The sequence below is a fragment of the Leucoraja erinacea genome, chromosome 19 (genome assembly GCF_028641065.1).
Source record: "Leucoraja erinacea ecotype New England chromosome 19, Leri_hhj_1, whole genome shotgun sequence".
Lineage (NCBI taxonomy): Eukaryota > Metazoa > Chordata > Chondrichthyes > Rajiformes > Rajidae > Leucoraja > Leucoraja erinaceus.
The window spans coordinates 18,694,425-18,713,501 of NC_073395.1; the positions used below are offsets into that span (position 1 = coordinate 18,694,425).

The 19,077-nt window shown below is 48.1% G+C and overlaps 1 protein-coding gene across 1 annotated transcript in view; it reads right to left on the reverse strand.

Annotated features, from left to right (window-relative positions):
* Positions 1-2,238: 2,238 nt before the first annotated feature.
* LOC129706304 (anoctamin-4-like) overlaps positions 2,239-19,077 on the reverse strand; it is an 81,021-nt gene continuing 64,182 nt past the window's right edge. Inside the window, exons 22-29 of the mRNA XM_055650507.1 lie at positions 17,171-17,268; positions 13,245-13,387; positions 12,571-12,723; positions 9,682-9,829; positions 8,959-9,078; positions 5,877-5,982; positions 3,849-4,054; positions 2,239-2,551 (exon numbers count right to left, since the gene is read on the reverse strand). Of these exons, the coding sequence (XP_055506482.1) occupies positions 3,863-4,054; positions 5,877-5,982; positions 8,959-9,078; positions 9,682-9,829; positions 12,571-12,723; positions 13,245-13,387; positions 17,171-17,268 (960 nt within the window). The 3' untranslated portion in view covers positions 2,239-2,551; positions 3,849-3,862. The remainder of the gene's footprint in view (positions 2,552-3,848; positions 4,055-5,876; positions 5,983-8,958; positions 9,079-9,681; positions 9,830-12,570; positions 12,724-13,244; positions 13,388-17,170; positions 17,269-19,077) is intronic.

Genomic DNA, 19,077 nt, shown 5'->3' on the forward strand with positions numbered 1-19,077 from the left:
GCACAGAAACAGGTCCTTCGGCCCATCAAGCCCACGTCGAACAGCGATCACACATACACTAGTTCTATCCTACATACTAGGGACAATTTTCCTACAAACCTGTATATCTTTGGAATGTGGGAGGAACCTGGAGCAGCCGGAGGAAACCCATATGGTCACAGGGAAAACGTGCAAACTCCATAAACGCAGCATCCGTAGTCAGGATCGAACCCAGGTCTCTGTCGCTGTAAGGCAGCAACTCTACCGCTGCACCAATGTGCTGCACTGCTGCATCAAAGATACTCTCATCATACTCATAGTACTGTAGAGCATGTAAACAGGCCCTTCGGCCAATCATGTCCAAGCCGACCACACTAGGCTAGTCCCATTTGCCTACATTTGGCCCATATCCCTCTAAACCCATCCTATCCACATATTTGTCTAAATGCCTTATAAACATCATAATTAGATGGCTTCATTAGCATCCTTTGGTAGCAATTCCATATACGGACTACCCTCTGAGTGAAAAAAGTTACCCGACATCCTTCTTAAATATCTCCCCTTTCACCTTAAGCCTGTGCCCTCTAGTTTTAGAATCCTCTATCCTGCAATAATGACTGTGAGCTTTCACTTTATCCATGCCCCTCATGATCTTGTACACCTCAATAAGGTCACCCCTCAGCCTCCTGTGCTCCAAAGAAAACAGTTTCAGCCTATCTAACCTCTCCCTGTAACTCAAGCCCACAAACCCCAGCTAACATCCTGGTGAATCTCATCTGTACCCTTTCCAACGTGAAGGATTCTACTTTCAAAATTAAGTTTAAAAAACATTTAGACAGGCGCTTAGGTTTAAAGGGCACACAAAAAAGCTGGAGATACTCAGCGGGAGCAGCAGCATCTTCTTCAAGTTTAAAGGGTTATGGGCCTAACATAGGCAAATGGGATCAGATGCGGGATGTTGGGCAGTATGGGCGTGGGCTGAAAGGCCTGTTTCCATGCTGTTTCCATGCTGTATGACTATGACTCTCCATGACTCCAGCGAAGGAGTCTAATTCTACTAAAGGATTAAAATCATTTAAATTAATGAAGGTAGACGAAAATGCTGGAGAAACTCAGCGGGTGAGGCAGCATCTACGAAGCAAAGGAATAGGCAAAATTTCGGGTCGAGACCCTTCTTCAGCTTCAATTAATGAGTATTACTTGTACACTTTAAACCCCCATACCTTTGAAATATGTTGTACTAATGTAAAGTGACAAACTATGTAAGGTAGCAACTCTACTGCTGTGCCACTATGCTGCCCTACATTGACTTTTGTATTCACACCTGGAGTACTAGAGAGGCTGGATGTAAACACAGTGGGTTTCTCTGCCCAGCACTGAGTTCACCCCCAAGCATTGCCAGGTCTGAGGAATGGGAGGTCAATACTCTGGCTCATCCAGCTCAAGCCTGACTTCGGAGGATGTCAGGCTTGAGATTCACACAGAGAGTGGTGAATCTCTGGAACTCTCTGCCACAGAGGGTAGTTGAGGCCAGTTAATTGGCTATATTTAAGAGGGGGTTAGATGTGGCCCTTGTGGCTAAGGGGATCAGGGGGTATGGAGAGAAGGCAGGTACGGGATACTGAGTTGGATGATCAGCCATGATCATATTGAATGGCGGTGCAGGCTCGAAGGGCCGAATGGCCTACTCCTGCACCTAATTTCTATGTTTCTATGTTTTTATGTGGAAGTCAGGACCGGCTGATCGGCGAAGGAAGCCTTCACCTGGAGCTCTCTAGCAGCCAAAGGCAAGGACATCGTGTGCCGATGAACTTGCTGATGGGTTGTTGTTTGGACAAAAATTGAAGCAATTTATTAGTCGACTGCAAACTCGTGAGCAAGGTCATTTAAATCTCTGCATCACAATATACAAGCAATAAATATGGTTTATGCTCATGAACTGATCTTAAGTCATGACAATTCAACATCTCGCTTTGTGCCATGTACAAATAGCTTAGCATTTTACATCCGTCTCGTTGACCATTCAAAAGCAGCAAGGTCAAGTCGTTTAAAAATAAAGATGGGTGAACAAGGCTTGCTTGTGTCTCTGATTGCCGTTGGGGGTGATGTGGGTGGAACAAGGGGAGGGAGCAGCTCAGAGAAATGATGCAAAATAGTTCTCAGAAATTCTTATTTACATTTTGAACGGGCGCAGGTGTGTAAAAGTCCTGGTGAGGATGGGGGGGGGGGGGGGGGGGTATCCCGGGGGGGGGGGAGAGATGCAGAACCGGGATCCCCAGAGCAAACCAGTGTAAAACAGTTTCCACCTTTCAAGTTAAAAACTGGCGTATTGAGTTGCATTATATCATGAATAACAGGGTCGACATGCTGACAAGATTCCGGAGTACTGGACCGGTCTTTGTGTTGAGTTGCAAACGTCTTCAGAGTTCATCCTCCCGTGGGTTCCTGTTCCCTGCCAGGCACCGACTCAGTCCATGAGGCACCGTCATTGGGAGCTGCGGGGACCCACTGCAACGCGTGCAGAGGCAGGCTAACAAGGGGACGGCCACAGAGGGGCAGGGACTGCTCTGCTCTTTGGGAGGAAAGAAAAGACAATTAGAAAATGTATTGGTACAAGGACTTTAGTTTTAGTTATAGAAATACAGCTCGGAAACAGGCACTTCGGTTCACCGAGTCCGCGCCGACCAGCGATCCCCGCACATTAACACTATTCTACCCACACTAGGGACAATTTACTCTAATACCAAGCCAATTAACCTACAAACCTGTACGTCTTTGGAGTGTGGGAGGAAACCGAAGATCTCGAAGAAAACCCATGCGGTCACGGGGAGAAGGTACAAACTCTGTACAGACTGGACCCGTAGTCAGGATCTAACCCAGGTCTCTGGCGCCGCAAGTGCTGTAAGGCAGCAACTCTACTGCTGTGCCACCATGCCGCCCTATATTGACTGTGCCAAACATTTCACCAGCTGCTAATTCTTACGTATCAAATCCAATTCATGGAATATCTAACACAGAGGATGGTACAGTATATTGAATAGAGTTGCCAGATGTGGCTGAGGGGTGTCTTTACAGAGGACTATAACAGCGCTTGGGACATAGATAAGATCGGGTAAGAGTTGAAAATTAGATGGCATATCCTATCTAAACCTATCCTAGCAATGTACCTGTTCAGTTCAATTTGGTGTATTGTCACGTGTACCGAAGTACCGTGAAAAGCTTTTGTTGCGTGCTAACCAGTCAGTGGAAAGACAATACATGATTACATGTACCATCTTCTTGCTTAGTACAGGTGTCAGAGATTATGGGGAGAATGGGGTTAGGAGGGAGAGATAGATCAGCCATGATTGAATGGCGGAGTAGACGTGATGAGCCGAATGGCCCAATTCTATTATCACTTATGACCTTATGACCTTGCAATCGAGCCATTCACTGTATACAGATACATGATAAGTGAATAACGTTTAGTTAAAGATAAAGCCAGAAAGGCTGGCACAGATAGTTCAAGGGTCACCAATGAGGTAGATAGTAGTTCAGGACTGCTCGCTAGTTGTGGTAGGATGGTTCTTTTGCTCGATTACAGCTGGGAAGAAACTGTCCCTGAATCTGGAGGTGTGCAATTTGTGAGACACAACCTCCCATGTCCCAAGGGTCTCGACCTGAAACGTCACCTATTCCTTTTCTCCGGAGATCCTGCCTGACCCACTGAGTTACTCCAGCATTGTGTGTCCATCTCCCATGTACAAAACCATGCTGACTCTCCCTAATCAGTCCATGTATATCTCAGCATGCACACCTCAGAATATCCCGTATTTACTGACGGCTCGTAAATCTACTCCTCGCCCGAGGGGTGACCGGCTGGGACCTACCTCGGAGATACCGCTCACGGCCACTCGTGGTGGGAGGTCAAGCCGCTGCGCTTCCTCTCACTGCGTTCCTTCTGAAGCCTCTCCAGCTCCGCCTCGTACATCATCTCCTGAATCAGATACTTCTCTCGCCTCATCCGGTCACGCAGATTCTTGGGCAGATCGGGGATCATGTAAGCAATCAGGGTCTTGATGGAGAAAACCAAGTGCTGGAGTGGATAAAACATTAACAACCTCGTCAACGAATGGCTTAACAGCCGGCACAGTGGCGCAGCGGTAGAGTTGCTGCCTTACACCGCCAAAGACCCGGGTTCGATCCTGACTACGGGCGCTGTCTGTGTGGAGTTTGCACGTCCTCCCTGTGACCGCATGGGTTTTCTCTGGGTGCTCCCGTTTCCTTCCACACTTTAAATACCTACAGGTTAGCAAGCTAATCCGCTTCTATAAAATTGTAAATTGTTCCTAGTGTGTAGGGTTGTGGTAGTGTGAGGGTGATCACTGGTCAGCATGGCTGGGGGGGCCTTTTCCTGTACTGCATCTCTAAAGCCTAAAGGGCCCTGTCCCACGAGCATCCAAACCGGAAGCGGGGGCCACGTGGAGGTCGAGTGATCCCCATACAGGGCCTGTCACATCAGGTGAGCACAACCAATCCGGAAGCGGGGGCAGCGCGGAGGTCAAGTGATCCCGTATGAGTTGACGTGAAGTTCGAGCGAAGTCCGCTGGAGGTTCGCGCTAGGCGTACGCAGTCAAGACACTACGTATGGCGTCAGGACTCTGTGTACGGCGTCGAGATGCTGCGCACGCCCGTCGAGGAGGTGCATGCGGCCTTAATGCGGCTGCGAGCCGGTAGGCCGTTGCCGCGCGGAATTTTTGGACAGTGTCAGTTTTTCGGAGCCCCGCGCGATGTCAGGACCAGCTCCGCACAACTCCATACGGCTCTGGTGATCGAAGTGGGACCGGCCCCGCGAGGCCGTACGGCTCAAGTGACCACGTTAGGTCGCGCTTGCCGCGTGTAGTCGCATGCTCGTGGGACAGGCCTTTAAAGGAGAGGGTGAATGAAGAGTTTGTTAGCTATGATAGGGGAGGGGGGGGTGTTGATAGACACAAAGGTTAGAGATTAAAATAGGTGTGAGACAGAAGGATTGAAGAGGTTGCAAATTGTGATGCCAGAGGAAGGAATGTTGGTGGAGGGGGTGGGAGAAGTAAGAAAAGCCCAGACAAGGCACAGGGGAAGGGAGAAAGGCGAGGTGGGGGGGGGGGGGGTGGGGGGGGGGAGGGTGTTACAGGGAGAGGATTGTTAGAGGTTAAGGTTCAAAAATGACTTGCAGCCCGGACAATGTCAGCACTATTGGCAAAATTTAAGTCATAATCCAAAGTTGTTGCAAGTTAAACATTGTCCCCTATCTGAGCAATAGTCTGAAGAAAGGTCCTGACCAGAATGAGCCCAGGAATGAGTAGGTTAACCTATGATGAGCATTTGTCGGCACTGGGCCTGTACTCGTTGGAGTTTAGAAGAATGAGGGGGGACCTCATTGAAACGTACAGAAGAAGGAAAGGCTTAGATAGAGTGGATGTGGAGAGGATGTTTCCACTAGTGCCAGAGTCTGGGACTAGAAGTCACAGCCTCAGAATTAAAGGACATTCTTTTACGAAGGAGATGAAGAGAAATTTACTTGGCCAGAGGGTGGTGAATCTGCGGAATTCTTTGCCACGGAAGGCTGGGGAGGCCGTCAGTGGATATTTTTAACGCAGAGATAGATAGATTCTTGATTAGTGCAGGTGTCAGAGGTTATGGGGAGAAGGCAGGAGAATGGGGTTAGGAGGGAGAGATAGATCAGCCATGATTGAATGCCGGAGTAGACTTAATGGGTCGAATGGCCTAATTCTACACCTATTTCCTATGAACTTATGAGAAACGTCACCCATCCACGTTCTCCAGAGATGCTGCCTGACCCGCTGAGTTACTCCAGCACATGTGTGTCCTTTTCCATGTCCCAGATTGACCAGGGTTGAGCTCTGGAAGCTGCTTACCTCAAACACAATGATGAAAGCCAGGCGAGCTGCCAGCACGTGCCAGAACTGGAGAGTGTAGGTGTAGGGCTCTTTGGAGTATGGAGGCTCCCTGTAGTCACGGTACCTGCAAACGGGCAAACACTGGTGTTGGCATGCTCGCCAATCAAATCAGATAATACTAAACATAAATACAATCAAGCCAAACTCAAGTACAATATGTAGAGCAAAAGGGAAGATACAGAGTGCAGAATATAGTTCTCAGCATTGTAGTGCATCAGTTCCATAGTCAAAGTCCAATGTGCGCAATGGGGTTTAGGTGAATCTGACAGTACCCAAGCTTATGGAAGGACCGTTCAGAAGCCTGATTACAGAGGGGGAGAAACTTTTACCTAGTTTGGTGGTGCACACTTTCAAGCTTCTGTAACTTTTGCCCAACAGGAGCTGGGAGATTCAAAAGCTTGGAAGCGTGCACCATTAGACTCAAACTGACAGGAGTGGGAAGAAGGAAGAATGACCAGGGTGGGACAAGTCTTTGATGCACCGCCATTCAATATGATCATGGCTGATCATCCAACTCTTTGATGATGTTGGCTGCATTCCCGAGGCACCATGAAGTGTAGATGGAGTCAATGATTTTACAGGACAAGAGGACATATGCAGGTAAATGAGACTAACCCAGTATGCCCACTGGTCAGCATGAACAAACATAGAAACATAGAAAATAGGTGCAGGAGTAGGCCATTTGGCCCTTCGAGCCTGCACCGCCATTCAATATGATCATGGCTGATCATCCAACTCAGTATCCTGTACCTGCCTTCTCTCCATACCCCCTGATCCCTTTAGCCACAAGGGCCACATCTAACTCCCGCTTAAATATAGCTAATGAACTGGCCTCAACTACCTTCTGTGGCAGAGAATTCCAGAGATTCACCACCTCATCTCGGTCCTAAAAGATTTCCCCCTTATCCTGAAACTGTGACCCCTTGTTCTGGACTTCCCCAACATTGGGAACAATCTTCCTGCATCTAGCCTGTCCAACCCCTTAAGAATTTTGTAAGTTTCTATAAGATCCCCCCTCAAACTTCTAGATTCTAGCGAGTACAAACCGAGTCTATCCAGTCTTTCTTCATATGAAAGTCCTGACATCCCAGGAATCAGTCTGGTGAATCTTCTCTGTACTCCCTCTATGGCAAGAATGTCTTTCCTCAAATTAGGAGACCAAAACTGTACGCAATACTCCAGGTGTGGTCTCACCAAGACCCTGTACAACTGCAGTAGAACCTTCCTGCTCCTATACTCAAATCCTTTTGCTATGAATGCTAACATACCATTCGCCTTCTTCACTGCCTGCTGCACCTGCATGCCTACTTTTAATGACTGGTGTACCATGACACCCAGGTCTCGTTGCATCTCCCCTTTTCCTAATCGGCCACCATTCAGATAATAGTCTACTTTCCTGTTTTTGCCACCAAAGTGGATAATCTCACATTTATCTACATTATACTGCATCTGCCATGCATTTGCCCACTCACCCAGCCTATCCAAGTCACCTTGCAGCCTCCTAGCATCATCCTCACAGCTAACACTGCCCCCCAGCTTCGTGTCATCCGCAAACTTGGAGATGTTGCATTCAATTCTCTCGTCCAAATCATTAATATATATCGTAAATAACTGGGGTCCCAGCAATGAGCCTTGCGGTACCCCACTAGTCACTGCCTGCCATTGTGAAAAGGACCCGTTTGCTCCTACTCTTTGCTTCCTGTCTGCCAGCCAGTTCTCTATCCACATCAATACTGAACCCCCAATACAGTGTGCTTTAAGTTTGTATGCTAATCTCTTATGTGGGACCTGGTCGAAAGCCTTCTGAAAGTCCAGATATAACACATCCACTGGTTCTCCCTTATCCACTCTACTAGTTACATCCTCAAAAAATTCTATCAGATTCGTCAGACATGATTTACCTTTCATAAATCCATGCTGACTTTGTCCAATGATTTCACCACTTTCCAAATGTGCTGCTATCCCATCTTTAATAACTGATTCCAGCAGTTTCCCCACTACCGACATTAGACTAACTGGTCTGTAATTCCCCGTTTTCTCTCTCCCTCCCTTTTTAAAAAGTGGGGTTACATTAGCTACCCTCGAATCCTCAGGAACTACTCCAGAATCTAAAGAGTTTTGAAAAAATATCACTAATGCATCCACTATTTCTAGGGCTACTTCCTTAAGTACTGGGATGCAGCCTATCTGGCCCTGGGAATTTATCGGCCTTTAATCCATTCAATTTACCCACCACCACTTCCCAGCTAACCTGGATTTCACTCAGTTCCTCCATCTCATTTGACCCCCGGTCCCCTGCTATTTCCAGCAGATTATTTATGTCTTCCTTAGTGAAGACAGAACCAAAGTAGTTATTCAATTGGTCTGCCATGTCCTTGTTCCCCATGATCAATTCACCTGTTTCTGACTGCAAGGGACCTACATTTGTTTTAACTAATCTTTTTCTCTTCACATACCTTTAAAAACTTTTGCAGTCAGGTTTTATGTTCCCTGCCAGTTTTCTTTCATAATCTATTTTCCCTTTCCTAATTAAGCCCTTTGGGCCAAGATGGGCTGAAGCGCCTGTTTACTGCACAGCTCTATGAATATCTAAATCCCCAGTGCAACCTCCTACACTTGGATGTGTGAAGGGGCCTTCCTCACCAAGATGACAGATCTCAAAGAGAACGCTAGGGCAGCACGGTGGTGCAGCATTGGAGTTGCTGCCTCACAGCACCAGAGACCCGGGATCACCCTGACTACGGGTGTTGGCTGCGTGCGGTTTATATGTTCTCTCTGTGACCATGTGTTTTATTTCTGGCTGCTCCGGTTTCCTCCCACATTGTGAAGACCTGCAGGTTTTGTAGGTTAATTGGCTTCTGTAAATTGTCCCTCGCGTATCGGATAGTGCGAGTGTGAATGGGTGATTGATGGTTGGCACGGACTCGGTGGGCTGCAGGGCGCATCCCTGCTGAATCGATAAAACTAACAACTAAATGGCTGCACAAACTAAAGGTGAGGAGTCGCCGCGAGTTGAGTGAGGAGGACGGTGAGCTCTCACCTGCAGTACTTGACCTCCGAGCCAAAGGCGGCCGTTCCGTTGGACAGAGGCTGGGAGCGTGGTTCAAAGTCGGACACCAGGAAGACGGAGAGGCTAGCGTTCACATAACCCACCATACACCTGGGAAGGAGCAGACAGACAATGCAATGATTCAACGATACTTCATTGTCACATGTGCTGAGGTACAGTGAAAGTCTTTGTTTTTGCCCACAACACACAAAGTACAAACGTCACCATGTTTCTAGTGACGACAAAGTTACAAAAGCACGGTGAGGCAGCGGCGGACTTGTTGCCTCACAGCGCCAGAGACCCGGGTTTGATCCTGACTACGGGTGCTGTCTGTATGGAGTTTGTACTTTCCCACTGTGACCTGCCTGGATTTTCTAAGAGATCTTTGGTTTCCTCCTGCACTCCAAAGACATAAGGGTTAACATACAATAGCGGCCAGAAGTTGGGAAGTCTATGATTATGTTGAAACTACCAGCACTAGTTTACTTCATGCCTGTATGTTAATTGGCTTGGTATGAATGTAAATGGTCCCAAGTGTAGGATAGTGTTAATGTGCAGAGGTTGCTGGTCGGTGTAGACTTGGTGGGCCGAAGAGCCTGTTACCGCACTGTATCTCTAAACTCAATTATTCTTTGGTCCCTCTTTGTTCTCAGTGGTTTCCGTGCTGTGTGACTCCATGAGCAAGTTTAACGTGCAGGTTAAGCGTAGACTCACCTTTCGTCTGCAATTCCTTGCCCAGCACAAGGTCCGTACTTGAAGGCGTACACCAAGCGGGGGATGAAGTCGGAGGTGACAGCGATGACGAAGGCGTTGGTAATGACCGACAACACCCCGATGCTCTCCAGAATGCCGTACCAGATCCCTGGGACATGCGAGGCACACACAGCTCAGACCCCTCATCACCTGGCCCACCCATCCACCACAACCCCAGCCCACCTCCCGCCGCTTGCCACTGCATCCCCTCACCACCCCTGGCCTCCCACTGCCCACAGGCCAACCTTCGGCGCCCGCCGACACAGTATCGACGCACCAAGGACGAAATGCTGAGGGTTTTATAAGGCACTGGTCAGACCGCATTTGGAGCACTGCGAGCAGTTTAGGGCCCCATATCTGAGGAGAGGTACGCTGGTGTTGGCAAAGGTCCAGAGGAGGTTTACAAGGCTGAACCCAGGAACGATTGGTTTAACGTATGATGAGCTCTTGGCGGCACCGAGTGTATACTCGCTGAAGTAGGCAAGGATGAGGGGGGGGGGCTCATTGAAACTCACCATTTAATGAAAGGCCTAGAAATAGTGGACGTGTAGAGGATGTTTCGTGTGCTAGGACCAGAGGGCACAGCCTCAGAATAAAAGGACCTTTTAGAATGGGGATTTTGAAGGAGGAATTTATTTCGCCAGAGGATGGTGAAGGTGTGGAATTAATCGCCACAGACAGTAATGGAGGCCAAGTCATTGGATGGTTTTTAAATGGAGATTGATTAATACGGGCGTCAAAGGTTGCGGGGAGAAGGCAGGAGAATGAGGTCGAGATGAACAGACAGATCAGCCAGGATCGATTGGTGGAGCAGACTTGAGGGGCCGAATGCCCCAATTCTGCTCCTATGACTTGTGAAGTCATGACAGTCTCAGAGGCTACCCTTCATTGGGCAAAGAGCTTGGAGGTCCAAGAGGCTATTCGGCCCATCGAGAGCCTGTCAGCTTGCAGTTGTACAGGGTCTTGGTGAGACCACACTTGGAGTATTGCGTACAGTTTTGGTCTCCTGATCTGAGGGAAAACATTCTTGCCATAGAGGGAGTACAGAGAAGGTTCACCAGACTGATTCCTGGGATGTCAGGACTTTCATATGAAGAAAGACTGGATAGACTCGGCTTGTACTCGTTAGAATTTAGAAGATTGAGGGGAGATCTCATAAAAACGTACAAAATTCTTAAGGGGTTGGACAGGCTAGATGCAGGAAGATTGTTCTCGATGTTGGAGAAGTCCAGAACAAGGGGTCACAGTTTAAGGATAAGGGGGAAATCTTTTAGGACCGAGATGAGGAAAATATTTTTCACACAGAGAGTGGTGAATCTCTGGAATTCTCTGCCACAGAAGGTAGTTGAGGCCAGTTCATTGACTATATTTAAGAGGGAGTTAGATGTGGCCCTTGTGGCTAAAGGGATCAGGGGGTATGGATAGAAGGCAGGTACAGGATGCCGAGTTGGATGATCAGCCACGATCATATTGAATGGCGGTGCAGGCTCGAAGGGCCGAATGGCCTACTCCTGCACCTATTTTCTATGTTTCTATGTAAGTGTATTCCAGCCATACTCTTTTCCACACCTCCTGCTGCAGTTTTCCATTCCAACTTCCCAGCTCTTTTCTGAAAGCAGCCTTACACACTGATGCACGTTAGTAATCAAGAGCCATGCTGTAGTTGAAGGTCACATATTTAAAAAAAAAAAATCCAGACTCTGGAGAACTTTTCAAAAGTTAAAATATTGTGAGAAACGTTAGGTTAAATGCAGTGTATTTTTTCCCGAGTGTAGGGGAATCCAGAACCAGAGGACTAGGGTTTTATTGAGAGGGAGAAAGATTTAATCGGAACCAGAGGGGCAACCTTTTGCACACAGGGGATGGTGGATATATGGAACGAGCTGCCAGAGCAGGTAGTTGAGGCACACACTATAACAACATTTAAAAGATATTTGTACAGATGCATGGATAGGAAAGGTTTGGAGGGATGTGGGACTAGTGTTGCTGGGGCAACTTGGCCAGTATGGACGAGTTGGGCTGAAGGTCCCGTTTCTGTGCAGTATGACTCTTGTGACTAGGTCTATGATGGAGAGACACACACAGTTGTCATTAGTTAATCCAAATAGTTTTGCCTAAATGTAGCTGTGGATGTGTGTGCCATTTCACACCCAGCATGTTGCAATGAGGGGGACTTTGTTCACTTTTGTTCGATTGCTGCTATCCAGAGGAACAAAAGGAACAAAAAGCACAAATATTCAAACAAGCGGACATGACTTCAGAATTAAGGGACAGAAGTTTAGAGGTAATATGAGGGGGAACTTCTTTACTCAGAGAGTGGTAGCGGTGTGGAATGAGCTTCCAGTGGAAGTGGTGGAGGCAGGTTCATTGGTATCATTTAAATATAAATTGTATAAGCATATGGATGAGAAGGGAATGGAGGGTTATGGTATGAGTGCAGGCAGGTGGGACTAAGAGAAAAAATGTTGTTCGGCACGGACTTGTAGGGCCGAGATGGCCTGTGTCCGTGCTGTCATGGTTATATGGTTATATGCTGTTGTAAAGTGACCAAGTGAGGAGATGCCCAACGTCCATTCCACATACTCCACGCGGCCTCGGAAAGCAGCCTCGTCGGGTGGGATTAGTGTAGATGGAGCACCTTAGTCGGTCTGGACTATTTGGGCCGAAGGACCTGTGCCCGTGGTGTGTGACTCTGTGACTAAGCCACAGGGTTGCAGGGGGTAGTGCGGTTGCCTTGCGTGTCCAGTGATCTCAATTCAACGCCTGACCTGCGCCGCTGTTTGTGTGACCCCGTCATCACCCGTTGTGTTACCCAGCGCGGGAGGTATTCAACGTTCGGCCGACCCTCACCAATGTCCTTGGCTCTGGAAGCCAGGGGTCTCCTCCACTGCGTGACAAACTTGTACGCGTCTAGCCGGATCTCGATGATGTTGTTGATCAAGGCGAGGAGAGGGGCCAGGGGGAATGCAGCCACAAATATCGTCGTGAATCCAAACTGAATAACTGGAAGGGGAGAGAGAAACATAGAAACATAGAAAATAGGTGCAAGAGGAGGCCATTTGGCCCTTCGAGCCAGCACCGCCATTCATTGTGATCATGGCTGATCATCCCCTATCAATAACTCGTGCCTGCCTTCTCCCCATATCCCTCGACTCCACTAGCCCCTAGAGCTCTATCTAACTCGCTCTTAAATCCATCCAGTGATTTGGCCTCCACTGTGGCAGGGAATTCCATAAATTCACAACTCTCTGGGTGAAAAAGTTTTTTCTCACTTCAGTCTTAAATGACCTCCCCTTTATTCTAAGACTGTGGCTCCTGGTTCTGGACTCGCCCAACATTGGGAACGTTTTTCCTGCATCTAGCTTGTCCAGTCCTTTTATAATTGTATATGTTTCTATAAGAATGCCCTTCATCCTTCTAAACTCCAGTGAATAGAAGAGAGAGAGAGGAGTCAACCACAGTGAGTCCGTGACATGGCAGCTCGCAACGCACCACACAGCGGTGAACATCTGAAGCGTACTTACTCATCTCCAAATATTCATCAAACATGCCGTAGGTGTTCATGGGCTGTAGGTTGTAATCCTTCTCCCACTGAGGGAAGGAAGACTTTCTGGTATCGTGGTGATCTTGCCTCAACTTTCTGTTTGTCATCCAGTTCTGAATCATCCTTTGGCAGAAGAGAAACAGGCCTCATTATGTACACTTCCCCCACGACTGGTGAGATGATCAAAACCTCCAGATCCCTGTGTGTCACCTCCCCCAGCCCGAACCACCCCCTTAATTACATAAAGTGCCGGAGGAACTCAGCGGCTCAGGCAGCATCCCAGGAGGACTTCGCCATGTTCATAAATTCATAACTTCATCGGTTATAGGAGCGCAATGAGGCCACTTTTGCCCATCGAGTCTACTCCACCATCCACTCATGGGTGTTCCATCTTTCCCCTCTCGACCCCAATGTTCTGCCTTCTCCCCGTAATTCCTGACTAATCCAGAATTTGATTTCAAGAGATGCTGCCTGACCCGCTGAGTTACTCCAGCACTTTGTGTTCTGTGCCAGATTCCAGCATCTACTGTTCATTGTCCACGTTCCCCCTTAATTAAAACAGGCACAATTCTGTCAAATTAACCCATGTTAAGCCTGGTCAAAGGGATGGTTTTACAGACACATCTCAAGAAGGAGAAGGGGGGAGACAGAGGTTTTGGCAAGCCCACGGAGAGTTTGACCCCAGCCTGCTGAAGGTTTTGTTTTGTTTTTTGGGGACACAGCGAGGAACCGGGACCTTCAGCGTCCATGCTGACCAGCAATCGCCCGTACACTACTTCTATCTTACACACAAGGATCAATTTTCCATTGTACATTAATCAGCTTTGGTAAATTACTCATAAATTCATAAGTTCATTGAACTTATGAAATATTTACCCAAAGCCAATTAACCTACAAACCTATACGCCTTTGGAGTGTGGGAGGAAACCGGACCACCTGGAGAAAACCCACACAGTAACAGGGAGAACATGCAAACTCCACACAGACAGCACCCGAGGTCAGGATCAATCCCGGGTGTCTGGTGCTGTGGGGCAGCAGCTCTATTCGCTGTGCTGCCCAGATTTAGTTGGGGTTGTAACAGCAGCAATTAAAATTTCAGGATAGACTGGCCGACAGTGATCGTAGCCCAGGATAAACCAGTCTACAGTGCGTGGAATCCATGATAGATCGGCCTACAGTGAGTGTAGTACAGGATAGACCGGCTTACAGTGAGTAAACCAGCATAAACCAGGCAACAGTGAGTGTTACCAGGAGAAAGTGTTTGACCAACCATTGCCCAGAGTGCAAGTGAATTATTAAGTTTCATATTTGGCAACATTCAAAGGCAGCAGGAGGTTAATGGGGGATGTTGGGAAAAGACAGCAGAAGACACTAACCAGAGTTTTCCAAAAACCTTTTTGAGAGCGCGCTGGAACCTGGTGGCAACAGAGAGGGAGAGAGAGAGAGAGAAAGAGAGATAGAGGTTGAGTGAGAGAGAGAGAGAGAGAGCCTGGGATGGTGAGACAAGAGCATGCAAATAACACGATTATTTGCTCATGGAGATGATGGAAAGTTCTCACAGTGAACGCTTGCTCTCTCCGTCTGCAAATCGGGAGCCAGGGATAGGAGACCAAGAAATATAGAAAGGGTAGATCTGAGTAGCAATCTCCAACTGATGGGCTGAATGGCCTTTGCAGATGTGTTTAACGGCTGCCGTGCCGTGTCGGGATTCCGTTTCTAAACATCTCTGCTCCTATCTCCCTACCCGAGACCCAACTCTTTGACCAAGCCTTTAGCCAGCATGCCAATATCAGACGTTTTTCTTTGATGAGCTTTGTGAAGGCATGTACAGTACCTATTACACTTCTTGGGGGTGTTAAATAAACACAATTACTGCACTTCTTATTCCTTATCTTTGGTTTTCGTTTTGGGGGACTATTAGTGGACTGTTTCCACCTCTGCCACACAACCTGTCCTTTGAGCTCTGGACCTCACCCACATCCCTGGGAAAATGGATACTCCCCATGCCACCAGCTCCGCCATCACGTGTGGGCATGTGCCCAGGGAGGGCATGATCTGCCTACTGTAACTCCAACTCTCTACTCTGCCACCTGTACCTCACCCAAGAGCTGGAAAACATGTCCCACCAGATTCAGGAACTGCTTCTTCCCCATTGCCATCAAACTACTGACCAGTCCTCCCAGAAGCTAAGGTGTAATCCCAATCTTCCAACCTACCTCATTGCAGCCCTCCACTTTTTCTCGGTAACTGTAACGCTATTCTTCACTCTGGTATTTTGCTCTTTGCACTATGTGTTATACCTGTGTGTGGCTTGAATGCATTCATGTATAGCATGCTGTGACTGGCTAGCGCACTTACAAATCATTGCACTGTATCTCGGTACACGTGGCAATAATAACCCATTATCAATCACTTTAAACTTGAGAGATACAGCAAGGAAACAGGCCCTTAAGTCCATCAGACCAGCAATCACCCCGTACACTAGCACTATCCTACACACTAGGGATGAATTGCATTTTTTTTTAAAGGAAGCCAATTAACCTATAAACCTGTACGCACTTGGAGGGTGGGAGGAAACCGTGTCCATGCAGTATCTCTAAATTAAACCTCTGGAGCAGGGACTTCTAAATGTCCATGATGCTCCAGGCACAGAAAATACTCCTTGTCTCTGTTCCCAATGGCCTGCCTCTTCTTCTAAGTTCCCTTAATGCCCCTGACCCTCTGTCACAGCCCAGTGACTGCAACTGCTTAGCTATCTCGGGTGGAGAATTCCAGCAGCTCGCCACTCTATAAGTGAAGATGATACTCTGCATGTCCTGAATGGCAAAGTTCATGCTTTGAGACCATGAGACACAAGGAACTGCAGATGCTGGAATTTTGATCCAAACCATAAAGTACTGGAGGAACTCAGTGGGTCAGGCAGCTTCTGTGGAGAGAATGGACAGATGACGTTTCTGGTCGGGACCCTTCAAACCCGAAACGTTGTTTGGCCAAACCCTCCAATGGATGGTGCCTGACTCACTGGGTTCCTCCATCACTTTGTGTTTTGCTTTGGGACTGTGGCCCTGGTGTTGGACATCAGACCCAGGGGTAAGCACCCGCCCTGTGCCTAGCTGGAATGCCACTGGACATTTTGCTTGGTAGTTAGAACGTCCTACATTCAGATGATGGAATATCTGAGGAGGACTGTCGAGTTTACGGAGTGAGGTGGTTTAATTGTGAACACTGGACTCCTTCGAGGATGGGTGGGGGCAAAGAAGATTGGAACACACAGTAGGTCAGGCAGTGTCTGTGGAGACAGAGACAGAGCTGATGTTTCAGGGAAGTATTACCCAGTGCAGGTCACAGAGAGGGTCCTGAGTGAGGTAGAGGCTTCTGATCCATTACTTACTCACTTGTCACCTTCCCCACGCCGAAACTCATTGGCACAGCAGTAGAGTTGCTGCCTTACGGTGCCAGAGACCCAAGCTCAATCCTGACTATGGTTGCTGTCTGGACGGAGTTTGCACGTTCTACCTGTGACCGCGTGGGTTTTCTCCAGGTGCTCCGGTTTCCTCCCACACTACAAAGACGTACAGGTTTGTAGGTTAATTGGCTTTGGTAAACTGTAAATTGTCCCTAGTGTGTAGGATAGTGCTAGATTGTGGGCCAGCGCAGACTCGGTGGGTCTAAGGGCCTGTTTCCGGGTTGTATCTCTAAACTAAACTTCTCCCAATGCGGGAACGCCGTGTTACTCTTGTGGACATCCCAGAGCGAGACCCCTACACTTGTGGAGGCATCTTGACCATTCAGGTGGCCCAACTGGGAAACAGCCCACACGGAGACGGGATCTGAGGGTCGGTCGGGAGAGGGGGAGGGGGCTGGAGGAGACACCAACGCTTGCCCGGACGCGACGCCTTTACTCACGGGTAGCCGAGCTCGATGATGTTATTCCAGACCTGCTTCAGCACCATGATGGTTCCCATTTGCACGCAGAGGTCAATGATGCAACCACTCGGATGACACTGTGGATGGGACAAAGAGCAGACGGTGAGGTGGGTGAGAAGGGGGCCGTGTTCCAGACCCGTGGACCCCAGCGCTGCCAAGCTGCCGCTCAGTTAAAGGGGCTGCTCCTTGCCTTCTGGCTGCATTTTTCACCCACCATCCTCATCTTTGGACACCCTGTGCGTAGGGGAGAGGGTAGGGCTGAAGATGTCCTGGTTGGGTTGCTCCTGGGCCTGGCCAAGCTGGCCATCCGCGAGTCAAGGCGCCAGACGGTGGCGGGCTCTACCCGTGCCGGCTGCCTGCCCCTTTTCCGGGGATTCGTCCGTGCCCGGGAGCAGATAGAAAGGGAATACGCCCTGTCTACGGGCACCCTGAGGGAGTTCCGCATCCCCTGGGCACCGAAGGGGGTTGAATGTATCCTGGACAAGGGTTGCAATATAGTTGTTTAGCAGTTGCTTAGCATATTTGTTCGTCTTGTATTATGGTGGTGTTTTGTTTTATTGTATTGTAAATACTATTTTAATATTTGAATAAATATTTTTGATTAAAAAAAAAAAAAAGTAAATTAAAAAAAGCTGCCGCTCAATGGGTTGCATGTCAGATGGTCGCAAGTTCAAATCCAACACCCGGGTCTGGAACAAAACACAAAATGCTGGAGTAACTCAGCAGGACAGGCAGATCTCTGGAGAGAAGGAATGGGTAACATTTCGGGTCGAGCCACCCGAAACGTCACCCATTCCTTCTCTCCAGAGACGCTGCCTATCCCGCTGAGTTACTCCAGCATTTTGCGTCTATCAAACAGTACAGCACAGGAACTGGCCCTTCGGCCCACAATGTCCATGCCGAACATGATGCCAAGTTATACAAATCTCCTCTGTCTGCACGTGATCCATGTTCCTACATTCTCTGCATATCCATGTGTTTATCCAAAAGCCTCAAATGCCACTATCGTATCTCCCTCCACCACCACCTCTGGCAGCGAGTTCCTGGCCCCCACTACCCTCTATGTTAAAAAAAAATTACCCCGCACATGTCTTTTAAGCATTTCCCCTTTTACTTTAAATCTATGCCTTTTAACCTTTGACATTTCCTCCCTTCGAGACCCTCGGACTATTTTTAATCAAACTTCACTGGACTATCTTGCAACAATGTCATTCCCTTTATCCTGCATCAGTACACTGTGGATGACTCGATTGTAATCATGTATAGTCTTTCAACTGACTGGTTAGCATGCAACAAAAGCGTTAGTACAGCGAAGAAAGACTGGATAGACTTGATTTATACTCTCTAGAATTTAGAAGATTGAGAGGGGATCTTATAGAAACTTACAAAATTCTTAAGGGGTTGGACAGGCTAGATGCAGGAAGATTGTTCCCGATGTTAGGGAAGTCCAGGACAAGGGGTCACAGCTTAAGGATAAAGGGGAAATCCTTTAAAACCGAGATGAGAAGAACTTTTTTCACGCAGAGAGTGGTGAATCTCTGGAACTCTCTGCCACAGAGGGTAGTTGAGGCCAGTTCATTGGCTATATTTAAGAGGGAGTTAGATGTGGCCCTTGTGGCTAAGGGGATCAGGGGGTATGGAGAGAAGGCAGGTACGGGATACTGAGTTGGATGATCAGCCATGATCATATTGAATGGCGGTGCAGGCTCGAAGGGCCGAATGGCCTACTCCTGCACCTAATTTCTATGTTTCTATGTTGCACGTGACAATAAACTAAACTGTCTCCCGTAGCCATGCCTTTCAGAATTTTATACACTTCTACCAGGTCTCCCCTCAATCACTGACATTAAAGAAAAAATAATCCAAGTCTGCCCAACGTAGCTGGT